The sequence below is a fragment of the Gossypium hirsutum genome, chromosome A10, assembly GCF_007990345.1.
Source record: "Gossypium hirsutum isolate 1008001.06 chromosome A10, Gossypium_hirsutum_v2.1, whole genome shotgun sequence".
Classification (NCBI taxonomy): Eukaryota; Viridiplantae; Streptophyta; class Magnoliopsida; order Malvales; family Malvaceae; genus Gossypium; species Gossypium hirsutum.
The window spans coordinates 109,898,110-109,923,160 of NC_053433.1; the positions used below are offsets into that span (position 1 = coordinate 109,898,110).

Genomic DNA, 25,051 nt, shown 5'->3' on the forward strand with positions numbered 1-25,051 from the left:
CACTTTAATGATCTGCACTATTTGGTGGTTTATCCACATTTCTGTCTAATAGCTTGTCTGCAATTAATATAGTGGCTCGACCTGTAACAGCCTAATTTTCAGTGGTATCGGGAATAGAGAATTGAGATCACCAAATCCGACGGTTGAGTTAAAAATTTAATAAATTAATACCTATGAGTCAAATGCGAATATAAAAGCATTTTTGAATTAGTGAATTTGGTGATTTAAAAGAATTAATTAGGTAAATTGGGTCGAGAATGAGGTATCGAGACCTCAACTTCATAAATCGAGCCATAAATATTTTTAGAAATATTTATGGAGTGTTGGTGAGGTAGTATTAAAATTTAGTTAGAAAATTTTTACGTTTGGGTGGTTAATTAAATAAGAAGGACTAAATTGAAAAGGGTGTAAAAGTTGCTAAAAGGATTAAATAGCTCAATTGTCAAACGAGGAAGGACCTAAAGTGAAAATAGTCCTAAAGGAGATATTTTGGGCGGCAATAGCTGAGAAAAATCAGGAAATGGATGAAATAAGGGCAAAATTGGAAAATTGCCAAAATTGGCTAAATAAAAATGGGATTAAATTGGAATATCTAGAATTCTCTTCATTTCTCTTCATATTCATCAGCTGAAAAACAGCCACGGAGGAGGGTTAAAGCTGGTTTTCATACTCTAGCTTCATGTAAGTTTAATTCTTGCTTTCTCCTTGAAATTTTTATGTTTTTGTGACTTTTACAACTAGGTCCACTTGTTGAATTCATTAGTTTTTGATTCTATGAAAGAAATTGAAAGTTGTTATGAATATGTGCTAGAAGTATATGATGATTTGGCATGGAATTAGAGCTTTAAATTATTTATATGCTGATTTTATTGAAAGAATTGAATAGAAAGTGAATGTTTGGGACCTACTTGTAAAAGAGTTTGAAGTTAAAGTTTCATATGGAAATTCTGAATTTAAATAGTTATGAAATAACTTATAATGTCTAGGAAAAGTGTTAATTGAGAAAATTATCTTAATTGAGGGGTTAATTGAGCAAGGACTGAATTGTATGAATTGTGAAATTTGGGACAAAATGGAAATAAACATTTTGCACTAAAACTGTTTTAGACAGCAGCAGTAGTCTAGCTTTGAAAAATCACTAAAAATTATAGAAATCGAATTAGAGGATGAATAAAATATGAAATTAAATCTTATTGAGTCTAGTTTCTTATAAAAGAAATTATGTAAGCAATGAAATTGTAAATCATCAGATACAATAACTTTTGTGAGACAAGGTCAGAATGATTTCGAGTTCCCCTGTTCTGACTTTGGAAAATCATAAAACATTGGATAAAAATAATTAGGGGCTTAAATTTATATTTTTAGAATCCTGAATGAGTCTATTTTCAAGAGAAACAAATGAGGACATTATTCGAATCCTGTACAAGAAGATAATTAATTTTTAGTGAAGAAGGGTCGGAACTGTCAGACAGCAGAACAGGGGAGACTTCAATGAATAAACTGTATTAATTGGCTCAACCAAAAATTATGAAATTTTTATGGTAAGAAGGTATATGAGTCTAGTTTCAGAGAAAATTTGCGGATCTTAATTTGGAGTTTTGTAGCTCAAGATAAAGATAATTTAGTGACTATGACACATATGGACAGCTTGAATATTCACATAAGTAGATAATGAAAATTATGGATAATGTTACTTACAAGTGTGTTGTTTATACTAAGGATGTGGATGGAGAGGAGGAGGAGGAAAAATATACATATATATGAATGACTCGTGTATAAATTGATCACATGCCCGGTTATAATCGATGAGTGTTGGATTAGAAATGATATAATGTTTTATTTGGAATATTTATTATGAAATTATGATTATCGTTATAATACAAAAATTGAACTTGTGAGTTTATATGGCTAAATTTTAGTGATTATTTGTTAATTTTATGAATTTTATGTTGAGTTATTTCATATGTATTGATGATAAAATCGTGAATAATGTAAAAGCATGAAAATTGAATAAATGATCAAATTGAGCATTTCAGTTCAGTGACAAGATGAATTGAAGGAAAAGACCATGGTTGGACCATGGAAACAAGTGATAAGTGATAGCTTCGGCTACACTTATCTGATCAAGGACAAATGAAAGTGATAAGTGATAGCTTCGGCTACACTTATCTGATCAAGGACAAATGAAAGTGATAAGTAATAGCTTCGGCTACACTTATCTGATCAAGGACAAATGAAAGTGATAAGTGATAGCTTCGGCTACACTTATCTGATCAAGGACAAATGAAAGTGATAAGTAATAACTTCGGCTACACTTATCTGATCAAGGACAAGGGAAAGTGATAAGTGATAGCTTCGGCTACATTTATCTGATCAATGGCAAATGACAACTGAAAAGTGGTAGCTTCAGTTACCTGATCAGTGAAAAGTGGTAGCTTCAGCTACCTGATCAGTGAAAAGTGGTAGTTTCTGCTACCTAATCAGTGAAAAGTGCTAGCTTCGGCTACCTGATCAGTGAAAAGTGGTAGTTCCGGCTACCTGATCAGTGAAAATTGGTAGCACCAGCTACCTGATCAGTGAATAGTGGTAGCTTTGGCTACAAATGACAAGTGACAAGTGACAAGTGATTTCTGTATAAGACCATATCTGGGATATGGCATCGGTGTGTTATATGCTACTGTATAAGACCATATCTGGGATATGACATCAGTGAGATATGTGATTACGTGTAAGACCATAGTTGGGCTATGGCATCATTATGTAAAGGTGTGTAAGACCATAGTTGAACTATAGCATCGAAAAAAACGAAGTACTCAATTCCGTAAGATGTTCACTAATTTGAAGAAGTTTGGTAAGTATTACATGGAATTATGTGACATAAGGAAATACGAGTTGATGAGACATGAGCATAAAACTTGGTTGATGGATGAATTCATTTGTGATTATATATTTCTACGCCTTGAGTGTATTATCCGTATGAACTGGTATTCCAAATGAGTTAATGAGAAAACTTCTAGTATGAAATAATCTGAGTTCGAAATGAAATATCATGAAAACGTACTTGAAATACATTGGTATGTATTGTATATGCTATTTGAATTCATAAATGTGGAAAGCAAATGTATGTGGAAATATAAGATGATGATATTTGTACATGGAATTTATTGATGAATACGTACATCAAAATTTATATGATAAATTTTAGTGAACATTGAAATTGGGCTCAATAAGTGATTTGGCAGTTTAAATCGTAATTGGTAGGAAGAGTTAATGAATTGCATATTTATGAATTGTTACACGTATTTGTCTGAAATACGAGGAAGTGATGGTAATTGATACATGGAAATATGAAACTATGACATATATAAAAACATGGAATATGTTTGATAAATGTGTTCATTCATAATTATAGAATTATGTACCTCATGTGTGCTATTTGCATAAAGATGATATTTCAAATACTTTAGTGAATAAAGCTTAAATATGAAATAGTATGAAATCGAAACAAATTGTTATGAAAATGTATTTAAATTATCTGTAAGTGTTTCGTGCTTCTCGGTAATGCCTCGTACTCTATTCCGGCGACAGATACGGGTAGGGGGTGTTACACGACCATACATATATGCTATGGCAGCTTGGTTGCAATATAGTGACGTGACCACATATATTTAATCTGGCAGTTTAACTATAACTCTGGTGGCATTGTCCACAATTATTTGTTGGTGTGTTTTTTGATGGACGAGTTCTAGGAAACTCTAATTTGGTTTGTATCGGAGTTGGGTAGGAAGTTTTTAAAAAAATATGCATTATGTTTTTTTCTAAAAAATACTGCATTGGCATAAACATGCATTTTCAATTTTGCTTAATTGATTGTTATGAAGTTCTCTGCGATACTTTGATCTGATTATTGTGTTATTTGTATTCTCTCTTTGAGTTTGGTTGTACACTTAGCTTTATAACTCACCCATCTCTTTTCACCATTTCAGGTAAACAACAGAATTATGATTAGGCGGCGTTTGAGAACTCGGATTGGTTTTTCGCTAAGATGGTTTGAATTATTTATAACTAAGTTTTCTAGATTTTTTATTTTTGGACTAGGTTTTCAGATTTGATTTTGGTTTTGGAGTTTTGTTATTTGACTTAAGTTTTTTTTTACATGTTTTCTATTAAGTTAAAGGAATGCTTGATTTTTTTTAAATTAAACAAAATATGAATTTTCCATTGCAAATTTGAAATAAGTTTTAGACAAGTTAATAACTAAAGTTTCAGAAAATGCACAATCGGTAAATATACGTTTTCTCTAATCTGAATCACAGTTTTCGAATTAGCTACTCCAAAATTTTCGTCGTAAATCTAAGTATCAAATTAGTCGTTTTTCCGTAAAATAAATAAATTATGCGCATGATTTCATAAAGGACTTGTAAGTGTTTTGCCGAAAATAATATTTCTAGAACTCACGATTTCCAAAGCTAAATTTTGATTTGGATTTTCAATTGGGAAATGTAATACCTCAAAATTTGATCATAACGTTTAAGCCAAGTTTGGAGTATTATAATTTTTTTCGTAATTTAAAAATTCTCATTGTGATTTTTCAAAAAAAAAAAACTAAATACAATATTTATTACATATTTTATAATGAATTGTATAACATGAATTACGATATATATTGCCCAATTACATAATTTCTTATGGCATGCATAATATATTTTGTAAACCCCTCGTAACGTGTTTATGTTGTTAAAATATATATTACCTGTTATAGTATTTATTATTAGCGTAATATGGGATCTATCAATTATTTTTATGATCAAATTAATTAAAATTAAATAAGTTGAAATTATTGAATATTAAATTTCCATTCACCCATAACTAATTAAATATTAAATTAAAACATCCTATAGATTTTTATACTTTCATAAAATTTGAGATTTATTTTTTATATTTAAAAATCAAATTAAATTTTTTATTTAAACATATCAATTTAATAATTAATATTTTTGGTATTTTTGTCAAAAATTACCAATATTGTTGCTATCAATAAGTGTGCTATTATAGTACCTGTACTTTCATAAAAGTTCAATATGGTATTTGGACTATCAATATATGGTTTATTATAATACTTGGTGCTAACACCATTACTAAATTGCTGAACCAACCAATAAAAATTTGACACGTAGAAATTTTTTCCAAACTATTATGACCAGATGGATAATATAACATGTAAGTTTAGTATTCATTTCTTTTTATTAACCATATGTTTAGTTATTTGTTTTTTAATTTAATTTAATTTTTTTTGTTTTATTTGATTTTTCATATAATGCTATATTATCCATGTGGACTACATGTTTTAGAAAAAAAATTCTACGAGTCAAATTTTCATTAATTGGTTTAACAATTTATTAATTGTGTTAACAACAAATACTATAATAAAACACATATTGATAGCTTAAGACCTTAGGTACGATATTAAACATTTTATTAAAGTATAAGTAATAGAATAAAATACATATTAACAGTTCAGGTACCACATTCCCCATTTGCGAAGTTTAATTATCACATTGGATATTTTATAAAAGTATAGGTACCAAATGTGACATTATCCCTTTAAACTTTGACTTTTAAAGTATAAGGACTAAATTAAAAACTTTTGTAAAATTATAGGAACTGACAAGATATTCTAACCTAAATGTGATTAACTTTTAGCTTTCCTTAGGTTATTAACTTTTAAAAAATAGGCGGTTTTCTCGCTATAATTTTTTTTAAATATAATAAATTAAATTAAAAACTCTAACGAGCCTGACTAAGCCATCGAGCGATGGATAGATAACGAAAATTAAAAAAACAAAAAAAAAAACCAGAAAACTTCAGCTCAGGCCTCAAAGTCTCAGACGAAGGAGGAAAAAGCTACGAACTGAAAGTAAAAAATTGAGAAGAAATTTTGAAAAATAAAAGCATTAATCTCTGTTCTTACTGATTATTTGTTTAACATTTGATTACTTAGGTGAACTTTTTTATTAATTCCCATAAGCTCTGCGTTTTTTTTTGTCTATTTATTTGTTTACGCAGTGTTATCGTTGTTATTTACTCTTTTTTTGGTTTTAATTAAGGTTTAGAAGAGGAGAGAAGTGATAATGGAGTCGACAGAGTCATCTTACGTGTCATCTCCGGAGGAAGCGAGGAAGAGATCTTCGCCGCCGCCTAGATCGCCGACTTCCGGTAATTTCTGATCCAATCTTCTTCTTTTTTTCGTCGAAGCTTTTCATACTTGTGTTTTTACTTTTGACTCAATGACGTTAATCTTAATTTTTTGTTTTATGTTTCTAATGTAATGATTGATGTTTGAAATTGTTTGAATTTCGGATTCTTTTCATTTCGCTTATTTATTTACGTAGCAGTTTTCCCCTTATTAACGTGTGAAATTGTTTCAACTTTTCATATTTTCCAAAAAAGGCAAGATCTCATGAACTAAAAGTGATTAATTCTTCTCATTCTTCTTCTTCTGTCAGAAAACGGGGAGAAGGCTACATATATAAGGTTTCTTGTCTCCAATGCTGCAGCTGGTTCTGTAATTGGGAAGGGTGGTTCAACAATTACTGATTTCCAGTCCAGATCAGGAGCTCGAATTCAGTTGTCACGCAATCATGAATTTTTCCCAGGAACATCAGATAGGATTATTATGGTCTCTGGAACAGTTGATGAAGTACTCAAAGTTATGGAACTTATCCTTGGAAAATTATTGAATGAGGTGATCTTTATGATGACTTTTAACTCTATGAGATTTTCTGTCTTTCAGATTATTACAAATGTTGGTTTCCCTTTTGTCAGCTCAATATTGAAGAAAATGATGATGTTGAACCAAGAACAAAGGTGAGGCTAGTTGTTCCCAACAGCTCTTGTGGCAGCTTAATTGGGAAAGGAGGGGCTACCATAAAGTAAGAAGTCTGCATGAACACTCCGATTATTCCAGATGTTTTTGTTGATATGTTTTTGAAAATTCACCTGTGACATAATATTGTTTTGCAGGCTTGAAATTAATGAAAATTCTTTAACATCAATTCTTTAGTTTTTAGTAGTGTCGACAAGCATCCTGAGTAGGCTCAATTATAAAAGTGCAATTTATTCTTCCATTGTTTTGTATATTTCCAGGGGATAAACCTCGTAAAAGTTTTGACCTATAGTTGATTTATAGCATATGCAGATAAGCATTAGTAGTGACTGAAGCACTTTTTGGAATTGGTCATATGTGAGAATGTGTGCAATGAAAGATATATTTGACTGGGTTGTGGATTATTTGGCAATTTTGCACACAAAGAGCTGTTTATGATGAATTTGGGGGATTACTTTCAGGAGACAAGGTCTGGAAAGGACAATTTCTTGGCAATAGGACTAAGTTTAGTAAAAGTTACCCTAGGGATAATTTTGTTGCATCATAGTGAGTTACTTCTGTTGAGTTGTCTATTGAAAGCTTCTATATAAACTTGATGATGATGGCTTTAGGGCATAAACCAGTCAAGTTGCTAGTAGTTTCCCGTCTGGCCGAGGTTCACTCTAGATTGTGGTTAAGTCTTACATGGAGTTGACTTGGATGAGAGTTGAAAATAATTTTATTTCATGAAATGGTTAGTAAAGATTAAAAACTTGAGGTCTAAAATTGTGGACTTAAGGTTTTTGAGAAGAATGCTTTCTAACATGCTGGTCTAGCTGGCATCAATGTCTGAACTGCATGATATTCTGCTATATTTGTCCTCTGTTTTCTATTGATGCACACTTATGTTTTTTGAGATGGACCAACCTCTTAAAAGTAACTTCCATGTCTGGAAATAGTAGGATCGGAGCCCTGTGCTTTTCTGCACTAATATTCTACTTCGCATAAAGTAAGCATGCTGTGACTGAGATGTCGTTCTGATCCAGGAAGTATAACTGCTTCCCCTAATTGGTTTTTGAGATGGACCAACCTCTTAAAAGTAACTTCCATGTCTGGAAATAGTAGTATTGGAGCCTGTGCTTTTCTGCACTAATATTCTACTTCGCATAAAGTAAGCATGTTGTGACTGAGATGTCGTTCTGATGCAGGAAGTATAACTGCTTCCCCTAATTGATTATAGCTACTACTTGTGGTTTGAGCCCTGCAAAAAATTATGACCAAATACTAAAAGCTCAAACAACTTTCACTTCCTTGCGTCCTTGTAAGAAAACTATCATTGTGAAATGTTGTTTTGTGCTAATGAATCTGAGGAAATGAAAAATGAGAATGTAATACAAAAACACATAAAATGATGGTTTTATACATGTGTGGTGTGTGGTCAGTTACTACCGAAGTATTATTGGCTGCCTAAAACAGATATTGCCATTTTTAATTGTTATTTATGCCTTTCTGTAGGTCATTTATTGAAGAATCTCAAGCTGGCATTAAGATATCTCCGCAGGATAATAATTTCAATGGCTTGAATGATAGGCTAGTGACACTGACTGGCACTCTAGACGAGCAGATGCGAGCAATTGAATTAATTCTGTCCAAGCTTAGTGAAGATCCTCACTACTCACAAGCTATGCATGCTCCATTTTCATATGCAGGTGTGTTCTCTTCTTATTTGGCCACTGAGTCTTAAGAGACTTTCACACTGCATCACTTGTTTCTGCTCCATGAACACCACTATTGCTTTTTATATCATCCTTAACAGTTATATTTTAGTCCTGATATGCAAGCACTTTTTTTACATTTCATGTTTGGCTAAGATAGCTTTTTAGCTGTTGTATGATGTTAACTATTAAAGCTTAGCTGTCAGAACATTTTTATTCCCTTTCTTTTATTTTTGTGTCTGGGGTTGTTGGTGGCTGGGGATACACACTTTTTCCTCTTTAATAGTACTAATTTTTACACTATTCCATCTAATATCTGTTACTAAGTCCAAGCCTGGCGGAAATCTTCTATGTCATTAAATCATTTTTCATGTCCTATGAAGTTAAATGTTAAAACTTAGTTGTCATCATGGTGTGTTTCTTTTTGGGGAAACACACTTGTTCTTTAATCTGTAATAATCATTTTTACACGATCCTATCAATCAGTGAATTCAATCCTGTCTATTCTGGGGCATAACTGAACCGAACACAATCTGTGCCTATGTTTAGAGGTAATCATAGAATTTAAGAAAATGAGGCCAAAAGAGCATGACACCTCATTCAAGCTTTGTACATGAGACGGTATGGAATTTTCTTACGTTTGTTTAAAATCCAGTGGCTCGCTTTGATGGTTTTCTGGAATGCTGTTATGAGATACTTTTAGTTCTTCTAGTCAGATTCTTGATCATATTTTATTAGTGAACTGTTCTTAACGTGCGATTGGTATTTTTCCTTTCTGTAATCATTACTATATGCTACAGTAAGATTTCTTCAACTTGAAATTTAGGTGTTCTCTTCTCTGGTTTTCATGGTATTCCACATGCATATGGGCTTCCTTCTATGGCAACAGCGACCTACAATTCAATGAGCTATGCACCAAATGGGGCTGGAGGGAAGTTTTCGAATCCCAAGGTTCATCTCTTTCTATCATGTTTTATCAATAACATGTGATGACTTATGCTATTTACCCTGCTTACTGTTTAGAGAAAATATTTTAATTTGTTTTATTTTGACATCCATATAGTTCTAAAGATCAGTCCTATGCTCATTTTCTCTTCTGTTTGCAGACTCATAGAATTACTTTTTTTAATAACTCATTTCACCCAAATTATATCACATTTCTTCTAGAATTGTTGTATTGCAGTATTTGTAATGTCTAACCCATTTTGATATCTCCTAAACCCTTGTTGTTTCTGAATTAAACTGAATAATGTTTCTTACCCAGGAGGATCGTAGCAACTCCATCACTATCGGTGTTTCAGATGGCCATATTGGACTGGTTCTTGGACGTGGTGGAAGAAATATCATGGAAATTAGTCAGGTTCATAAACGATAAAATATCATTTGGTTCATTTATTTTACTTATATTCTAAACATGAGCGCTTTGTTGTTGCAGGTTAGTGGGGCCAGGATAAAAATATCAGATAGAGGTGATTTCATGTCTGGAACAACCGATAGGTAACGATCACAGCTTTATCCTTATGCTGTCTATGCATCGAGTCTGGTGGTGATTTTTTCCTTATTAAAAACCTTTTCTATCTTTCACCTTTCTTTGGCAGGAAAGTGACAATCACCGGATCCCAGAGAGCAATTCGACAAGCTGAAACCATGATAATGCAGAAGGTAGCTAATACCACTCAAAGGGTAATGGCTTAGTTTTCCAGTTATCAGAACCATTCTTTTTTGAATCTTTCGATGGAACCGCTTAGAACTTCCTCGTATAGTTTGACTAGAAACATATCCTCATTCATTGGCACACTACGAATCGACAATGCCAACAACATGACGTTAGCAACAAGAACAGGAAATTTTTACTCTAGCAGAGCTCTAATCAGGTACTCTTCGGGACACATGGACAAAAATTGTAGATTTTTTAAATTTTTTTTTAAATTTTAAGAAAGAAAAAAGATGATGGAATAGACTTTGGCATGATTACTTGACTGAGAATTGGAATTAGCATAATGTGCTTTGGTTATATAATTGTAACAGATATCCGTGGTTAAACTTCTGGTATAATATGGTTATGCTTCATTAGAAGTTAGAACATCTAAATAATTATAATTTTGAAAAGATACCCTCTTTTTTTACGTTGAATTTATGCAACTTTGCTTATTTATAGATGATTTCATTTTCATCATACCTTAAAAGAACTTGTGGCTTGAAATGTTGCTCGGTGTCTAAGCCTGCTCATGGGCTGGGTGTTTGAAAATAGGAAGGTGGTTCGAAAAATGAGTTTGAGTAACATTGAAGGCTTGATTTTTTTTTTATGTGATTTGGGCATTGGACAAGTTTTTTTACTTGAGCATGGCTCAGCTTGGCCTAAATATATTATGTCATAAAAAAATATTATATTAATTATATATATTTATATTTATATTAAATCACTAATCTAATAATCATTAAACTCATTACTTAAAATCTAAAAAAAGCTTACCCAATTAAGTAATCCAACTTGACTTTTAATATATTAGAAAGTTTTTATTTTAACGCTTTTTTAGTAAATTTAGTAAATTATATTTTAAAAAATATTTTTAAATAAAAATTAATTTAGAAAAATTAAATAAGGGCGGGCCAAGTTAAGTTTACTTTTTATAAATTGGGCCAGGTTTGGATTAAAAACTAAGTTTATTTTTTAGACTAAATTGAATTCGAACTTAAAAAATTAATCTAGATATTTTGCATGGGTTCGATTTAAACCCGGTTTGGCTCAAGAGCACCGGTGTCTTTAATAAATTTTTGGTGTAGAGGTAAATATCAAATCAAGATAGCTGTGGCTGTAAGCTCAACTCAAGGCCGATCACTCCTAGTTAAATTTCACTTCTAAAGCTTGTACTTAATTGTAGATAAAATAAAGTTTTATATACTGAGAATTGATTATACCAACTTAAATCTCTAAACCTATTCAACCCACCATACCACTTTGGGCTTATAATTAATTGCCCAAGTGCTTTTCCTTTTCCTTTTATATTGACTTATAGAATCTCCTCAATTTTTTCCATGCATGTTAATTGCATTATACATCTCTAAATTATTATTTTTATTTTAAATTAATCTCTAAATTTTAAAACATTTTAATTACACCTTTAAACTATTAATGTTATATCAATTAGGTTCTTTTATTATTAAAACCGTTAAATAACATGTCAATCTTATGTAGTATAATTTAAAATAATTTTTAAATAAAGCAAAACTAAAAAAAGAGATTGAACGATAAAACTTTAATAAAAGTTCTGAAAATTTTAAAATTAAGATTCTATTCACTTTCTTTAAAGTTACTGTGTCTGATATCCTAAACTACTTTTATTCTAAGAAAATCCCTACATTAATTAGCTCAAAAGTAAAAGCAGAACTGCTTATGAAACACTTTTAATGTAAGTTTTTTTTATCAAATAAATTGACTTCTTATCTTTTAACTGGACCTACTTTTAATTTTTTGAAAAAAAAAACCTTTTAATATAAAAGTTTTAAAAGCCTTTGTCAACTGTACTATTTTATATTAACCTTTCTTATTTTTCTCTTTGAAAACATTTCACATTTTCAAACGTTTAAGAATATTTAATTTTTCTCAACATTTAAAAATTAGAGAAAAGAAGTAGAAACCACAACAGAAAGTGAAAACCCAAAGCTTTTAATTTTTTTTTTTTGGAACCGTTTCATAAGTAGATCTGGTGTTTTTACTTTTCTTTTCCAAGACTATTTTTTGAACTTCAATTTCCTTTTTCCATTTACTTTATTTTTACCAGTGCAGCCAGTATTCTCCTAAAACACCGACAGCATTATTTAAAAAATAAATTTTTTTGTTCCCTAACGTACCCATCCGGATAGTGGCCTTCCCTTGGAGCGAAGAAGATGATGCCCCAAAGGTATCGAATAAGCTAGCCCCTCATTATTTCAACAGCCGGTTTACTAATTACTACAAGGCGGTGGTAGACTCATTTTCTTACTCATACAGGGTTGTTTTAGGGTAGGCTTATCCTTATTCTAGCACACAAGCGATGGGAAAAATGAGGTGGTGCCTGTGCTGTACGGGCACCGTGCATTTTACCTATTTTCGTCTTTACCATTTAATCTATTCCATTTTGATAATTATTTATTTTATTTCATATTATTTATATAAAAAAGCTGAAAAGTTGAGGAATTACATATATAGAATGGTTCCTATGTAGCATAACATAAGAATAAAAGATGCATCCAAGTGATTTTCATCAAACATCAACATCTCACTTAATTTACACTTACATTATGTTTCTCATCTTCATTTTAAACCATTTCATATAAACTTCAGAGATCACATAAAACAGTGTAATACCATATTTATATGGAGGACTTCAATTTTTGATTAACCAAAGGAAGGGGAAGCTTAAACACAGGTATCAATCAATGACTTTCTCATCTCATCAACAATGGCGCTAGGTTGCGCTTCTCTCAACTTGAACACACTCTCTATCACGGAAAGCTCCGTTGCAGTGGTGTCTGACCCGCAAAAGGCCGTCCAGTCATTTACGGTCATCCCAGCGGCTATCACTTCGCTCCCACGGTTGATAGTGCCAGCTACCAATGGAACCTGAAGAAGCGTTGAAAGTTCATCCAAGTCTTCAATGGATGTATGAGGATGGACCTGCACCATTCAACACCCAAAATCAGAATACAAGTGCGTACAATATGAGGCAACTATATAGCTAAAGGAAGAGATTCAATCTTACCAAGCCACCTCTGTTAGAAAAGGCACAGTAGCTCCCTACAAGAATATTACCAGCAATTGTCTGCCTGAAAACTTCTACGCCGAGAACATCAGCGATTATCTCCTCGGTTTCCTGATTCAAATTGTGGATGAACAGCATTATAAGCATATTGTAACATCTTGAGATACACAAGAAGAATACCCATTTATGCCTGTTTCAACCATCCATGGCATGGAAGCTAAAACAAGGCACTGACTGCAAAAGAAATGCTTTAACAAATACCTAAGATTTATGCTTAGGGATCAATGTCCTGTTTTCTTTTCCTTGATATTCAAGTTATGACATTGAAAAGGGAAATAAATATCGAGGATATTGAGGAACAAACATACAATCATCACGGATTAAAGGATAATTCGAAAGTTCAGATATCATTTCAAACCAAGATGAAAAGACACCACAACCAAGTCATAATCTAGTCAATAATCAGTATCCATAAGGAACTACAACTTATAATCGGACAGCGAAGTCGCAAGTTCAAACATTTTCTTACCCATTCGCAATAAAAACTATTAGTGACATAGAAATTTACCTTGTCTAGATCAGTGTGTGTCAGAGCAACATGGTCATTGCAAGCTATACAGTTGCCAAGAGCAGATAGTTTCTCCTCTATGCGCCGAACAACGACTTGATCCGGTAGACTATTCCGCAAGTGTTGAAGTTCTTCAATAAGAAGGAATAAAAAGAAAATCCAACATCAATGTTAGAAACTGAGTTTAGACTTCAAAACTAGTGAAATATAACAAATGTAACAAATGTACAACATTTTCCTATGGTGACAAGAGAATATGATCAAATAGGTTTTCAGATCTGGCTCAGTAATAAAAATAATAGAAGCAAGTCAAACAACTTTATCATTCTTCCTTTTTCAACATAACTCATAAAATTACCTTGATCGGTCGTGTTGTGGGGTACAAGTAACCCATTCTTATTTCCTGTTAAAACAAGAAAGCTCACATAAGCGAAGTCAGAGGCATCTAACAGGTACAATCAAGAATGTCTTAAAAAAGTTCGCACCAGCACATAGACGTCCTATTATTCTGGTGCCAGCAATAGAGGTCTTAACAACTGGAATGACATCTGCCAGCTCTGACTCAAAAGTACTGCAAGGTGCCATTATAACCTAAGTACATCATCGAAAATAGGAAAGAGAAGAAAACTTTAGAAGACATGCTCACCTATAGAAGTTTTCTGACCCTCCAATTGCAACCAAGCAGTAGGCATTGGTCAGCTTGGAAAAGACACCAACGTCACATGAATTTTCAAATTGAAGCCCTGCAAAAATCCACGATATAAGACTTGTGATTGTAGACCTATTTACTCCAAATGTTGCAAAACTAACAAATAATATGAGTACTGAATTTAAAGAAATTTAACCACAATGGCAATCTATACAAATATAAGAGATACAAGACATAGCAATAGTATGACTACCTTAGTCACATCAAAAGAAGATTAAATATAAACATACTGAAGGCTGAACCGAAACTTACTAGTTGCCATTATCAAGCAGAGACTTGATCAAAAAGATAAGAACAGAAAGGAAGAAGCTCTGCGATAAAGAAGCTGGGTTTAAATCAACCTGACAAAAAAAGAAAAATACAATTCTTAGACTGAAAAAGAAAATCATACTCATCCTACAGTCATGCATAATAATATACTACAAGTCTACAGCAAGTAACCCTTTAACAAAATTTGTGGTCGAATTCAAGCAACAACCTTCTCATCCATTTTTTACCCATGAAAGATGGTGCTATACGAAAACATGTGATCAAATTGAAGGCTCAAAGAGAACTTCTCCAATGAAAAAGTACAATCTAATAAGACATTATACTAATTGTTTCTACTTATCTCAAACCATCTTTCAACAGTTCTATCAAATAACAAAAACATATAAAACTTCTTTCGAAAATCTCATCATACATCACTTCCAGAATCCTATATAACAGAAATACACACACAATTAAAACATTTTTCCTTCACAAAACTTGAACAATGTTTGAACAACAATCTGAACTTCGGTCATCTTCATAAAACCAGCTCACCTATATATGTTAAAAAGGTCTGAAACCTGCTAAAAAGAGATACGTGAGCTTATCATTGGACTAAATGCTTAGCTGAAACTGTATCTCACTAAATCAATTCCTTAGGAATATTAAATAAACACCACTAACAAGCAATTCCAAAGTGAACCTTAAGCATCCATAAACATAAAACGGCAACACAAACACAAATCCGTAAACATGAATAGGATTCATTAAAAGAAGAACATATATATGTGTGTTTTTGTGTGTGTGTATATATATATTTACGGTGTAGTTTTAGTTTTTCCAAGGAAAAAGATAAAAAAGGAACAAATATAAATGGCAACTGAAAGTCTCAAAAACCTTACGTCTCTTATAGAACCAAAGAAACCTGATAAAATAGAATACTAATACGATTGCTTAAATTTCAAAGAGAATGAAGTAGGGTTTCAAATAGCGGTGGCCTAACAGTGCGGCGTTGCTGCCACCACTAAAGACCTCAATAGCAGTGTGAACAAATTCGACATCAATAACAGCAAATCGCGGCGTCATATAGCAATTCAACATAAAATAGCGGTGATAACAGTCCCCTATTTCCGGTAAGCCGATACTTATTTTTTGGAAAAAAAAAACCTTTCTCAACAAAGTAAAACAGAGAGAGAAAGAGAGAGAGAAGCAGTAGGATCATAAAACAGGAAATCAAATAATAGGAAAGTGATGCAAATAACTCAAAAAGTAGAAATCAAATCAAAACTTCAAGTTTAGGTTTCAAAAAATTACCTTATTTGATTTTGCTGCTCTTTTCGGAAGGCAAGAGAGGGATATAACAAGTGGAAGACAAATGGCTCGGTTGGCGGCGGAGGATGTATGTGTGAATCGAAATGAGCGTGGGTCGGGAATTTTTAAAGCAAAATTTATTAAAGAAAACAACTTTTTGATATATATAATACTTGGGGAAGATGCAAAAAAAAAAGCTTGGAGAAGAGGGTTAAAAAAGGATTTATTCATGATTTAGTCCCTAACTTTTCCTCATTTTCATTTTAAAACTTTTTCTAATTTCATTTTGATACTGGAATTAGAATTTGGCATATACTTATTAGATGGAAATAGGAATGATAATTAATTAATTAAAATATTTAAAATATTTTATATTAAATCTTAAAAATTTTGACTCAAAACAATTAATCGTGACTTTCTTACTAAAATCGAATAAGTAAAAAGATTGGTTTAGAAAACTCATTTTTTATAATCTAAAAAACTAAGCTACATCTATTCGAATTTAGTGTCACGAATCAACAGACACCAACTCGTTAAGGAAAAAATAATAAAATCAATAAATTTTATGTGAATATTTAGTACACTAGCAATACACATTTTTAATTTCACAAACAAAGCTATAAATTTATCACCTGTCTCATTAATTAAATAATTTAAATTATATTAATAGTATACCAAATATTTTTCATAAATTTTAAATTAAATAATGAAAATTTGAAAACCTGTACTTGTAGTTTTGATTTTCTTCTTGAAAATTTACCCTTTAAAATATTATCTATTTTTCCAATAACTTTCCATTTTTTAAAGAGAACTCCTCGTGTCTCTTTGAAAAGAGAAAAAAATAACTATATATATTTACAACATTTTATTTTTAAAAAATATATTTATTTACTTGAACATTACCATTTTATTTTTTTTTCAAAAATTATTATTTAGAATATTTTTTACCCTGATCTTATAAATAATTATATAAAAAGAAAAAATAAAATAGAGGAAATGAAAGGAAAGTTAAGAAAATATTATGAATTTTTATTTTGTTTAGATATATAAAATTAGTAAATGAAAATAAAATAAATGATTATTTACAGTTTGATTAAATTGTGAAAGTAAAGGAAATAATCTATTATGATTTTTTTTAATTATGTCATTTTATAAAATAGCTCATATAAAAAACTAATAGGATAAAAATGTAATTTTAAATTTTAAGAATGTGATTGATGGGAAGGTTATTTTACAATTTTTAATATATATCGGGGGCTAGTAGGGCCCGCCTCATAAAATGATTTTTTTTTCATTTAATCCTTTATAATTTACAAAAAATTAAATTAGTAATTGTAAAATTATACTTTATCTCAAAAAATGATAAAAATTTAATTTAATCATTTAAAATTATAAAGATATAAAATATTAAAATAGCTATAATGTATTTTTACTATCATAAAAATGTATAATTTAATTTTGATCCTCCAAAAAAATATTTAGACTTTATTCTACCCCTTAAATCGTAATTCTGGGTTTGCCTTAGTAGAAAAGTATTAATTGAAAAGCCAAATAATTACATTAACATGTTTAGTACACTCAACACTTTCTTGAGAATGTAATGATACTTTAAAAAATTACCCTTATAAAATAAAGGATAATATTCATATATTTTAGCATTTTCAATCATTTTTATTTTTAACAAATACTTGAAATAATCCGCAAGATATTATTTGCTCACGTTTTGGCCTAATCAGTTACATAAATACATTTGAAAAACCACTCCTATATTAACTCAAGATTGTATAGTTGTAAATTTTGTAAAATTTTTCTCACTTTTTACTTTGATTTTCTTTTACTAATAGAATTTTTTTTAATATCAAGTTAACCTATCTAATACATTGGTTCTATAATATTCTGTTATTTATAATTTTGGTTAATTCGGTAAATTATTCAGTTTCAAACTGAATTAATTGTTAACAAAAATTTTAAAAGACCGGATTAGATTTGGTAACCAATCGATTAATCAAAATAATTCGGTTGAATAAGTTAATTTAATTAGAACCAAATTATGCACACCCCTAAAAATTTCTAATAAACACACTTACTATGTTAAGACTTCTTTTTATTGGAAGGAGAATGATGATGACAAAATTTGAACTCTTATCATTTAAGTGCCTAATAAAAGCTCAATAGTGCTCAAAACAAGTGTTGGCAAAACGCTCAACCCTCGTTGGATGTGTGTATACACGAATGATAAATATTGAAATGAAATGGCAACTTCATGCAAGAGGATGTATAGAACGAACTTGATAACCTTCTTCTTTTTCTTTTTGGTTCAAATGAGATGAAATTTACAGCAAAAAGGTCCGATACCCAGAAAGGTGATGAAATTTACAGCAAAAAGGTCCGATACCCAGAAAGGTACAACAAGCAAAGTCCAACCAAACCCACTACCCCACAAGCCAGAGGAGGGAGAGAGCACCGGGAAACAAAAAGAGAGGCTGTTGCACGCCTCTGGTAAAGGCCATGTCACCATGAAGCCCCAAAAAATCAATCCCAAAGTTGCCTTGGCATTTGCTAGACCACCGATAGAGGTGGAGCCAAAGCCGAACATCGGCTACAACAGCCACCAGATGCTAAATCTTCAGATACGATGAAACCCCGGAGAGGTGCCAACATCTTAACTCCATAAGAGCAAGGGAACTTCACCAACCAAAGATAACAGCAAACAGAGTCCATCAAAAAGCAAAGGTCATAACAGAGACTTGGGGCAAACGGACGGCCACAACCATGGGAGGTGAACCCATGTTTATTTGGTTAGATTTAAAATGCAACTAGGGCTTAAAAAATGCAAGAAAGCTACAACATTGTTCAACAACAAACAGAACCAAATGCTAATACCAATTTTACAACTGCGCTGGTGAACTATTATTCAATGCATAAAAATGCGAGTACCAAGGCTTCGCATGCTACCCGTCTCAGTTGCTCCTCTTTAGCTCCTCGTTCTCCTTGCTAAGGGAATCTATTCTTGAATGGAGAATGTTGATCATAGTTTGAGCACTCATCATTTCAAGCTTCAATGACTCCCTCTCAACAGAAATCTTGCGGATCTCTTTCTGCAATTCATTGATAAGTTTCATGCAGCTTGGAGGCACCACAGAGTCTAGATTAGCAATGTCAAATGTTGGTGGAGGAACGCGATGGTTATTCTCTTTCAGTTCTAGAGATTCCATTAGAGAAAATTCCAAGAGTGCAGAAATCGCCGTTGTTGTCGCAGATGATGGCGACGTTGTGGTTGTTGTCGATGAGCAACGATCCTGAGTTGTTCGAGTTGAATTCTCAGAAGCATTTGCATGGTTGGGACCCAAATCAGTATGCCGTCTTCTCTTGTACCGGAGTAGTGGCAAGGATGCTTCCCTGTTAAGCATGCATATGGGAGGGCAATCATCGGGTCTCTCAACCTTGCATGGAGGCAATGGAGGACAGTCATCTGTTTTGTCATTTAGCATCTCTCTTGGGACCTCATCATTAGGCAAAGCATCCTTACCGGCATGTTCAGTCTCCTACATTTTAAAAGAAGCTTTAGAAGCAATCAAGACTTAAGAAAATGAGGCAGATGACTTTTCGATAATACAACTGTATCTGTCCAACTTGCATACAAACAGGAAAGGGAAAAGTAAAATGAAAGATGGAAACACCAAACCTTATACAGAGATGATAAAACTAAACTAATAGTGTCAACTATCTATATTTCTTGCACGATTAGGGTTCCAATTCTACATTTTGTTGCATATAAAACTTTGCATTCGTCATCAGTACTAGAAGGGTAAAAAAAAAAGGGAGACATTGTAACATAGAAATAGAAGTAAATTCACAAGCAAGCATCATTTATCATTTAAGCCAAAAAGGAGAATGTAGAAGACGATATACAAGTGCTGCATGCTACATGAAGAGAAGCAGAACACAATCAATTCTGTCTAAAATACCCAATATCACCACCATTCATTGTAAAGATGCCTCGGACCATGATATAATCAGCTTCTCGTGTTGCATCACTTGCAGGCAATCATACATTATGCTGGCCTTTATAAGTTGGAGAAATTGTTATAGAATACTTTAAAACATGTGAAGTCATCAAAATGAGGATCTAAGGAAAAGTTCAACTGTGAATATGATGAGCACCTATAATAAAGATCAATATTTTAAGAAATGCAATAGCAGAAAAAAAATAAAGCTCAAACCTGCTCAGAACCAATCATATGATCAGCATTGTTTTCAACTGCTGCATTTTCAGTAGTTGCCACATCATTGCCAGCAATCGCAACATTTCCAGCTACACCATCATCCCCAGTATCTACTCCCAGAACCAAAGGAATTGAACCATCATCCCATTCCGCCTCAATAAAAGGTGCATATCGGTTTCCATTGGGTGGTCCTATATTGTTCTTATGAAAAACTCTACATAGCACATACCCCTGCTCCACTCAAAAGATAGAGAAAAGAAAAGCAAAAAAGGAAGAAAAAAAATTTCTTATAATATTAGTTTCCAAGTTATAAACAATAATGTTTGGTTGTAGAGAAATTTCTAGGACCTCAAAAGGTTTCAAAAGTACTAATGGATCCCGTAGAGTAAGGTCTGAATTCTACTTATCTCGAGCTATAAAAAAAAAATCATAATATATGATATCCAGAATCACATTTACCGTCCATTTTCTAAATTGTGTAGCAGCACATATGCAACGAAACAAAAGCAAAAGATTTACAACAATTCAAGCTCATGTTCGCGTTCGTCTTATCCCCTATCTCATATCTTTCCATACAGAAAAATATATATCACAAGCATGTCAGTTCTTCAGTAAAATCAACCAATCCATCACCTAGGGCATAATGTACTAAGTATTTCATGTTAAAATTCGAAATATTTCATCATCTAAAATATAGCTGAAATCTACAGATATCTTTAGCATGCATAAAAGTGTAGGCCATAACATCAATACACACAACCTTATTAACAAATCATAGTCACCATGGAGATCAGTTTATAAGGTCTCTAACCTGTAATGCCCCAATTTTTTCCAATTCTTCTTCAGCAAGCCGATACTCATGCATGACCCAATTGGTTCGCATCCCATCTGGAGCTCTCCCACTATGAAATACAAGCGTCTTTTTCATCCCAATAAGCTGTGTATTGTGTCGGACTTCTCGATCCTTCCCTGTGGCCTTCCAGTACCCTTGGTTTGTAGCCCTATTCATTCTCCCTCCATTCCCATACTTTTTGTCCAATAAACTGAAAAAATACCACTCTTGGTCTCTGGTTTGCAACTTCGCCTTGTCTGAAAAACCAATCACCAAGAAGAAACTTTAGGACCATCTAACGTTGCTCAAGACTTTCACTTTTCTTGACATATCTCGTATCCAACGGGTATATAACCTCCAAGTATCCTCCAAATATATGGAAAATCTTAGAAAAGTCTAATCATACCCGTGTTGGATGCACACCCATATCCAACACTCACACATGAGCCCGAGTAACATAGAGCACCATGGCTCAAGAATGAACTAAAACCCACCCAGTAAACCTTATCAAAACAGCATAAAAGTGATAGCAAGGTTCTTACAGAAAACCCAAAAGAATGGAAAGACAACTAATATCGAAATATCACATTTCTTATAAGAAGAGATAAGCAAAAATACTACATTTAGCTACTAAAAGATATACTGAACATAATAATAAAAACAGACCCCAAAATTTTCATATATTCTTAAATTTTTTTAACAGATAATCCATCTATTTTTTTTTAAATGAACTATACTATTTCCCCAAGTTGAGATATTCAAAAAAGGTAAACAAAAACCAAATATTTCGCCATATTCTACCCAAAACAAAAAAACTTTACCAAAAATGAAAAAATTAGATTTTAAAGACACCCTCTTAAAATTTCAGCAAAATCTCAACAGTCTATCTAAAAATAACATGGAGAACTGCAAAATAAATAACTCAACCTGAAAGGTCCCAAGGTTCATGTTTGTAAATATCGACTTCAGCCATAGCGTTGAACCTGACAGGCTTATTGGAAACCTTTCTTTTCAAGTAATAGCTAACCAACTCTTCATCTGTTGGGTGGAAACGAAACCCAGGTGCCAACGCCGTAGCTGAACCACCCGTCTTCGCCGCCGCCGCCGACGGTGGCGGGGAAGTTGGTCCTGAAACTAAAGTTAAAGAAGTTTCACCACCCATAAACGACGATAACTTTTGGGGGAAACCAAAAATAAGGGGTTTTTTTGAGTTGAAAGCAGAAATGAAAAGAAGAACAAAAGAGATACTGGGACAAGTTATTGATTGAGGGTGAAGAAACAAGGGTACCTTCAATAGCAAGAAATTTCAACTTATAATTTTGTTTTGTATTTTTGGGTTTTAGTGGAATTGAGTTAATAAATTAATTATTTTTATTGGTGCGTTACTCACTCTGCATTGTTACAGTGTGTACTGTCAACTGTGGTCAATATATGGTTAAAAAGAATCGAAAATTCATTAAAAAATCCAGTACAGGATTTTGTTTTTAATGATGCGATAATATAATTTCCAAAAAGGAAAATTTAATAAGTTTCTTACCAAATAAAGGGAAAATTAGTTATTTGGACATAAATTTTTTGTGGTATCTCAAAATCATACACGAACTTTGATTCATATAATTTGATACACGAGACTTTGATTGTGGTTTCAATATATACATAAAATTTTAATTTTGATTCAATTATATACATTTAAATAAATAAATATATCAATTTATTTTTATATCGAATGAATATAATTGTTTCTATATGCAATATATAAATACAAAATGATGTTATATCGATAATTGTGTTAAAATTTGTGTGAATTGGATCAAAATTAAAATTCCATTTACAAAATTGAATAAAATCAAAATTAATGTATAAAATTACACATTAAACCAAAGCCCGTGTATAATTTTGAGAGTTATCCCTATTTTTGTTTTTGCAATTACTTATAATTTTAAGTGTAAATACCCCTAAGAAGTTGAAACAATTAAGTAAGGTCTCGGATTCTAACATTATGAATAGAGAAAATAATATAGGAAAGGCTTTGTTTCAATTTAAGGGTTTAACTCGATTCGAGCCTAAATTTAATTAAGATCTGATATAACTACTAAATATCGAAGGGATCTTAGACAAAAGAAAATAAATTGTTCGTAAATCTTGGTATTTGATTTTGGGGTTAATAATTTTTTTTCGAGAAGAAAATTTAACTAAATGTTTCAAAAAATTTAAAAGAATTATTGAGAATTTTCAAAATGTTTAGTAAAGCAATATTAATATTTATTTTTTTAATAAAAAAACAATATTTCATTAAAAGTTTATACCTATTTAATTATTTATAAATTAAATAATTCATACATAATTACAAATAAATAAATAAATAAATGGTTTTGCCTCTACCTAAATCTCAATCACTTCCTAACATAGCTTAAATTTGATAATCACAAATGTAAAAGTAAAGATTTGATTTCGTAAATTAGATATCTAAACTTGACACTAAATGATCAATGTTTATAAGATACCTAAAAACAAAAAGACAATTAATCTCCTTTTCAATATGCAATACACGAAGTTCTCAAAGTAAAATCAAATAATCATCGAGAAAAAAGTAGCGAGATATGACAAAAACAGCAAGCAATAACCTGATCTAAACTCCGAAAAAAATCTAAAATTTAAGATCTACATTACCACATAACGCGAAGATATGCTTCCACCACTCCAATTTGGGACAATTGAGAAATCACATCTCTTCGGCCAGAACTCAAGAGAGTATACGTGATATGTTTCTAAACTTTAGAAAGGACATTGTTTATTGACACAAAAAAAGTGGAGGGGGGCGCCACCACCCACCCCCAAGACAAGATCCGAAGAAAAAAGTTAAAGAAAAAGAGAACGCGGAAAAAGAAAAACGAGATAAGGAAATTTATAAACCCTTAATAATACATATTACAATTTTTTCTAATTTAATGAAAATAATGCATTAAATATATTTAAAAAATAATATATTAGTTATTCTTATACGATGTTAATTAAAAATGCGTTAATTAAACAACTGATTTGAATACATAAACAATTGGACACTAACTCAGTTTGATAGTAACAAAAAAAAATTACAATGTAAATTGTATTATTTTGAGGATATTTTTGTCATTTTGTATTTTTATATAGAAAATATAAATATATACAAAAAATAGAATTTGAACTTAGGTTTTTATAGATCTCAACCTTTGTACTTTAGCACTCAACTAAAGCCTTATTTGTTATTTATATAAGTTTTTATAAATATAATTGTTACATAATTCTTTTTTTTTACCTATATTATGGGTGTGTCGTAATCTAGTAATTAATAGTCTATATTATTAAAATATGACATAAGTTCATGTACTCTTCATGAATTTAGAATTTAGTCCTTGTTCTTTTTATTTTTAGGAATTTAGTCATTCTATTTTCTAATTTTCAAAATTCAGGTCTAAATGTAAACACTATTAAAATTATTTTATTAAATTTAAGTTTATTACAATGTCATTTTTTTAATTACATGGTTACCAAGTGAATATTTTCTTATTTCAAAATTTCATATTAACAAATTTAATAAAAGAAATAATAACATTAACAATTGTTCCTAACTTTTGAAATCTGAAAAATAGAGATTCAATTTCTAGGAAAAAAAAGCATAGTGATTAAATTTCAATTTTGTAAAGAGTATAGGGACTAATGGCATATTTTAACCAATTAATGTTTTAGTTAAAAGTTTTAAAATTTTGGAAATTAATTGTGAGGATAGATGTATATTAAAAAATAAAAATATCTAAAAATAGAATATATATTCGGAAATAAAGAAATGTCCATAAA

The 25,051-nt window shown here is 31.4% G+C and overlaps 3 protein-coding genes across 10 annotated transcripts; 1 reads left to right on the plus strand and 2 right to left on the minus strand.

The window, feature by feature from the left end:
- The first annotated feature begins 5,746 nt into the window (after positions 1–5,746).
- LOC121207693 (protein BTR1) lies at positions 5,747–10,691 on the plus strand. Of its 5 annotated transcripts, none has more exons than XM_041078052.1 (9): positions 5,747–6,001; positions 6,108–6,216; positions 6,507–6,745; positions 6,826–6,932; positions 8,381–8,574; positions 9,407–9,531; positions 9,845–9,940; positions 10,016–10,077; positions 10,179–10,691. In XM_041078052.1, the coding sequence occupies exons 2-9, from the start codon at positions 6,132–6,134 to the stop codon at positions 10,273–10,275; spliced, it is 1,005 nt and encodes a 334-aa protein (XP_040933986.1). In that variant the 5' UTR covers positions 5,747–6,001; positions 6,108–6,131; the 3' UTR covers positions 10,276–10,691. The 5 variants fall into 5 exon arrangements, with proteins under 5 accessions (XP_040933986.1, XP_040933987.1, XP_040933985.1 ...); XM_041078053.1 differs by having other exon boundaries at positions 5,795–6,001; positions 6,114–6,216; XM_041078051.1 differs by having other exon boundaries at positions 5,801–5,917.
- Positions 10,692–12,818: 2,127 nt separating this feature from the next.
- Positions 12,819–16,320, minus strand: LOC107915784 (eukaryotic translation initiation factor 6-2). Of its 2 annotated transcripts, XM_041078056.1 has the most exons (9): positions 16,163–16,294; positions 15,404–15,429; positions 14,852–14,940; positions 14,537–14,633; positions 14,376–14,461; positions 14,249–14,293; positions 13,891–14,021; positions 13,323–13,433; positions 12,819–13,237 (listed from the first exon to the last, which is right to left on the minus strand). In XM_041078056.1, the coding sequence occupies exons 3-9, from the start codon at positions 14,859–14,861 to the stop codon at positions 12,980–12,982; spliced, it is 738 nt and encodes a 245-aa protein (XP_040933990.1). In that variant the 5' UTR covers positions 14,862–14,940; positions 15,404–15,429; positions 16,163–16,294; the 3' UTR covers positions 12,819–12,979. The 2 variants fall into 2 exon arrangements, with proteins under 2 accessions (XP_040933990.1, XP_016700455.2); XM_016844966.2 differs by lacking the exon at positions 15,404–15,429 and having other exon boundaries at positions 16,163–16,320.
- A 2,117-nt stretch (positions 16,321–18,437) lies between these two features.
- LOC107915785 (NAC domain containing protein 50) lies at positions 18,438–24,097 on the minus strand. Of its 3 annotated transcripts, none has more exons than XM_016844969.2 (5): positions 23,888–24,097; positions 22,145–22,351; positions 21,197–21,474; positions 20,383–20,616; positions 18,438–19,704 (listed from the first exon to the last, which is right to left on the minus strand). In XM_016844969.2, the coding sequence occupies exons 2-5, from the start codon at positions 22,188–22,190 to the stop codon at positions 19,120–19,122; spliced, it is 1,143 nt and encodes a 380-aa protein (XP_016700458.2). In that variant the 5' UTR covers positions 22,191–22,351; positions 23,888–24,097; the 3' UTR covers positions 18,438–19,119. The 3 variants fall into 3 exon arrangements, with proteins under 3 accessions (XP_016700458.2, XP_040933991.1, XP_016700457.2); XM_041078057.1 differs by lacking the exon at positions 23,888–24,097 and adding an exon at positions 22,506–22,615; XM_016844968.2 differs by lacking the exon at positions 23,888–24,097 and having other exon boundaries at positions 22,145–22,615.
- Between the last annotated feature and the right edge of the window lie 954 nt (positions 24,098–25,051).

Bases quoted from the DNA above. Each gene is read 5' to 3' on its own strand.
- LOC121207693 (XM_041078052.1), top strand. From the start codon at position 6,132: ATGGAGTCGACAGAGTCATCTTACGTGTCATCTCCGGAGGAAGCGAGG. The intron at 6,746-6,825 runs GTGATCTTTATG...CCCTTTTGTCAG, and splicing joins TTGGAAAATTATTGAATGAG to CTCAATATTGAAGAAAATGA. The intron at 9,532-9,844 runs GTTCATCTCTTT...TTTCTTACCCAG, and splicing joins GGAAGTTTTCGAATCCCAAG to GAGGATCGTAGCAACTCCAT.
- LOC107915784 (XM_016844966.2), bottom strand. The intron at 14,022-14,248 runs GTAATTTTATGA...TTCTTATTGAAG, and splicing joins CCACAACACGACCGATCAAG to AACTTCAACACTTGCGGAAT. The intron at 13,434-13,890 runs GTAAATTTCTAT...AATTTGAATCAG, and splicing joins CACACACTGATCTAGACAAG to GAAACCGAGGAGATAATCGC.
- LOC107915785 (XM_016844968.2), bottom strand. From the start codon at position 22,379: ATGGGTGGTGAAACTTCTTTAACTTTAGTTTCAGGACCAACTTCCCCG. The intron at 21,475-22,144 runs GTTGAGTTATTT...TTGGTTTTTCAG, and splicing joins TGAACCTTGGGACCTTTCAG to ACAAGGCGAAGTTGCAAACC. The intron at 20,617-21,196 runs GTTAGAGACCTT...TGAGTGGAGCAG, and splicing joins AAAAAATTGGGGCATTACAG to GGGTATGTGCTATGTAGAGT.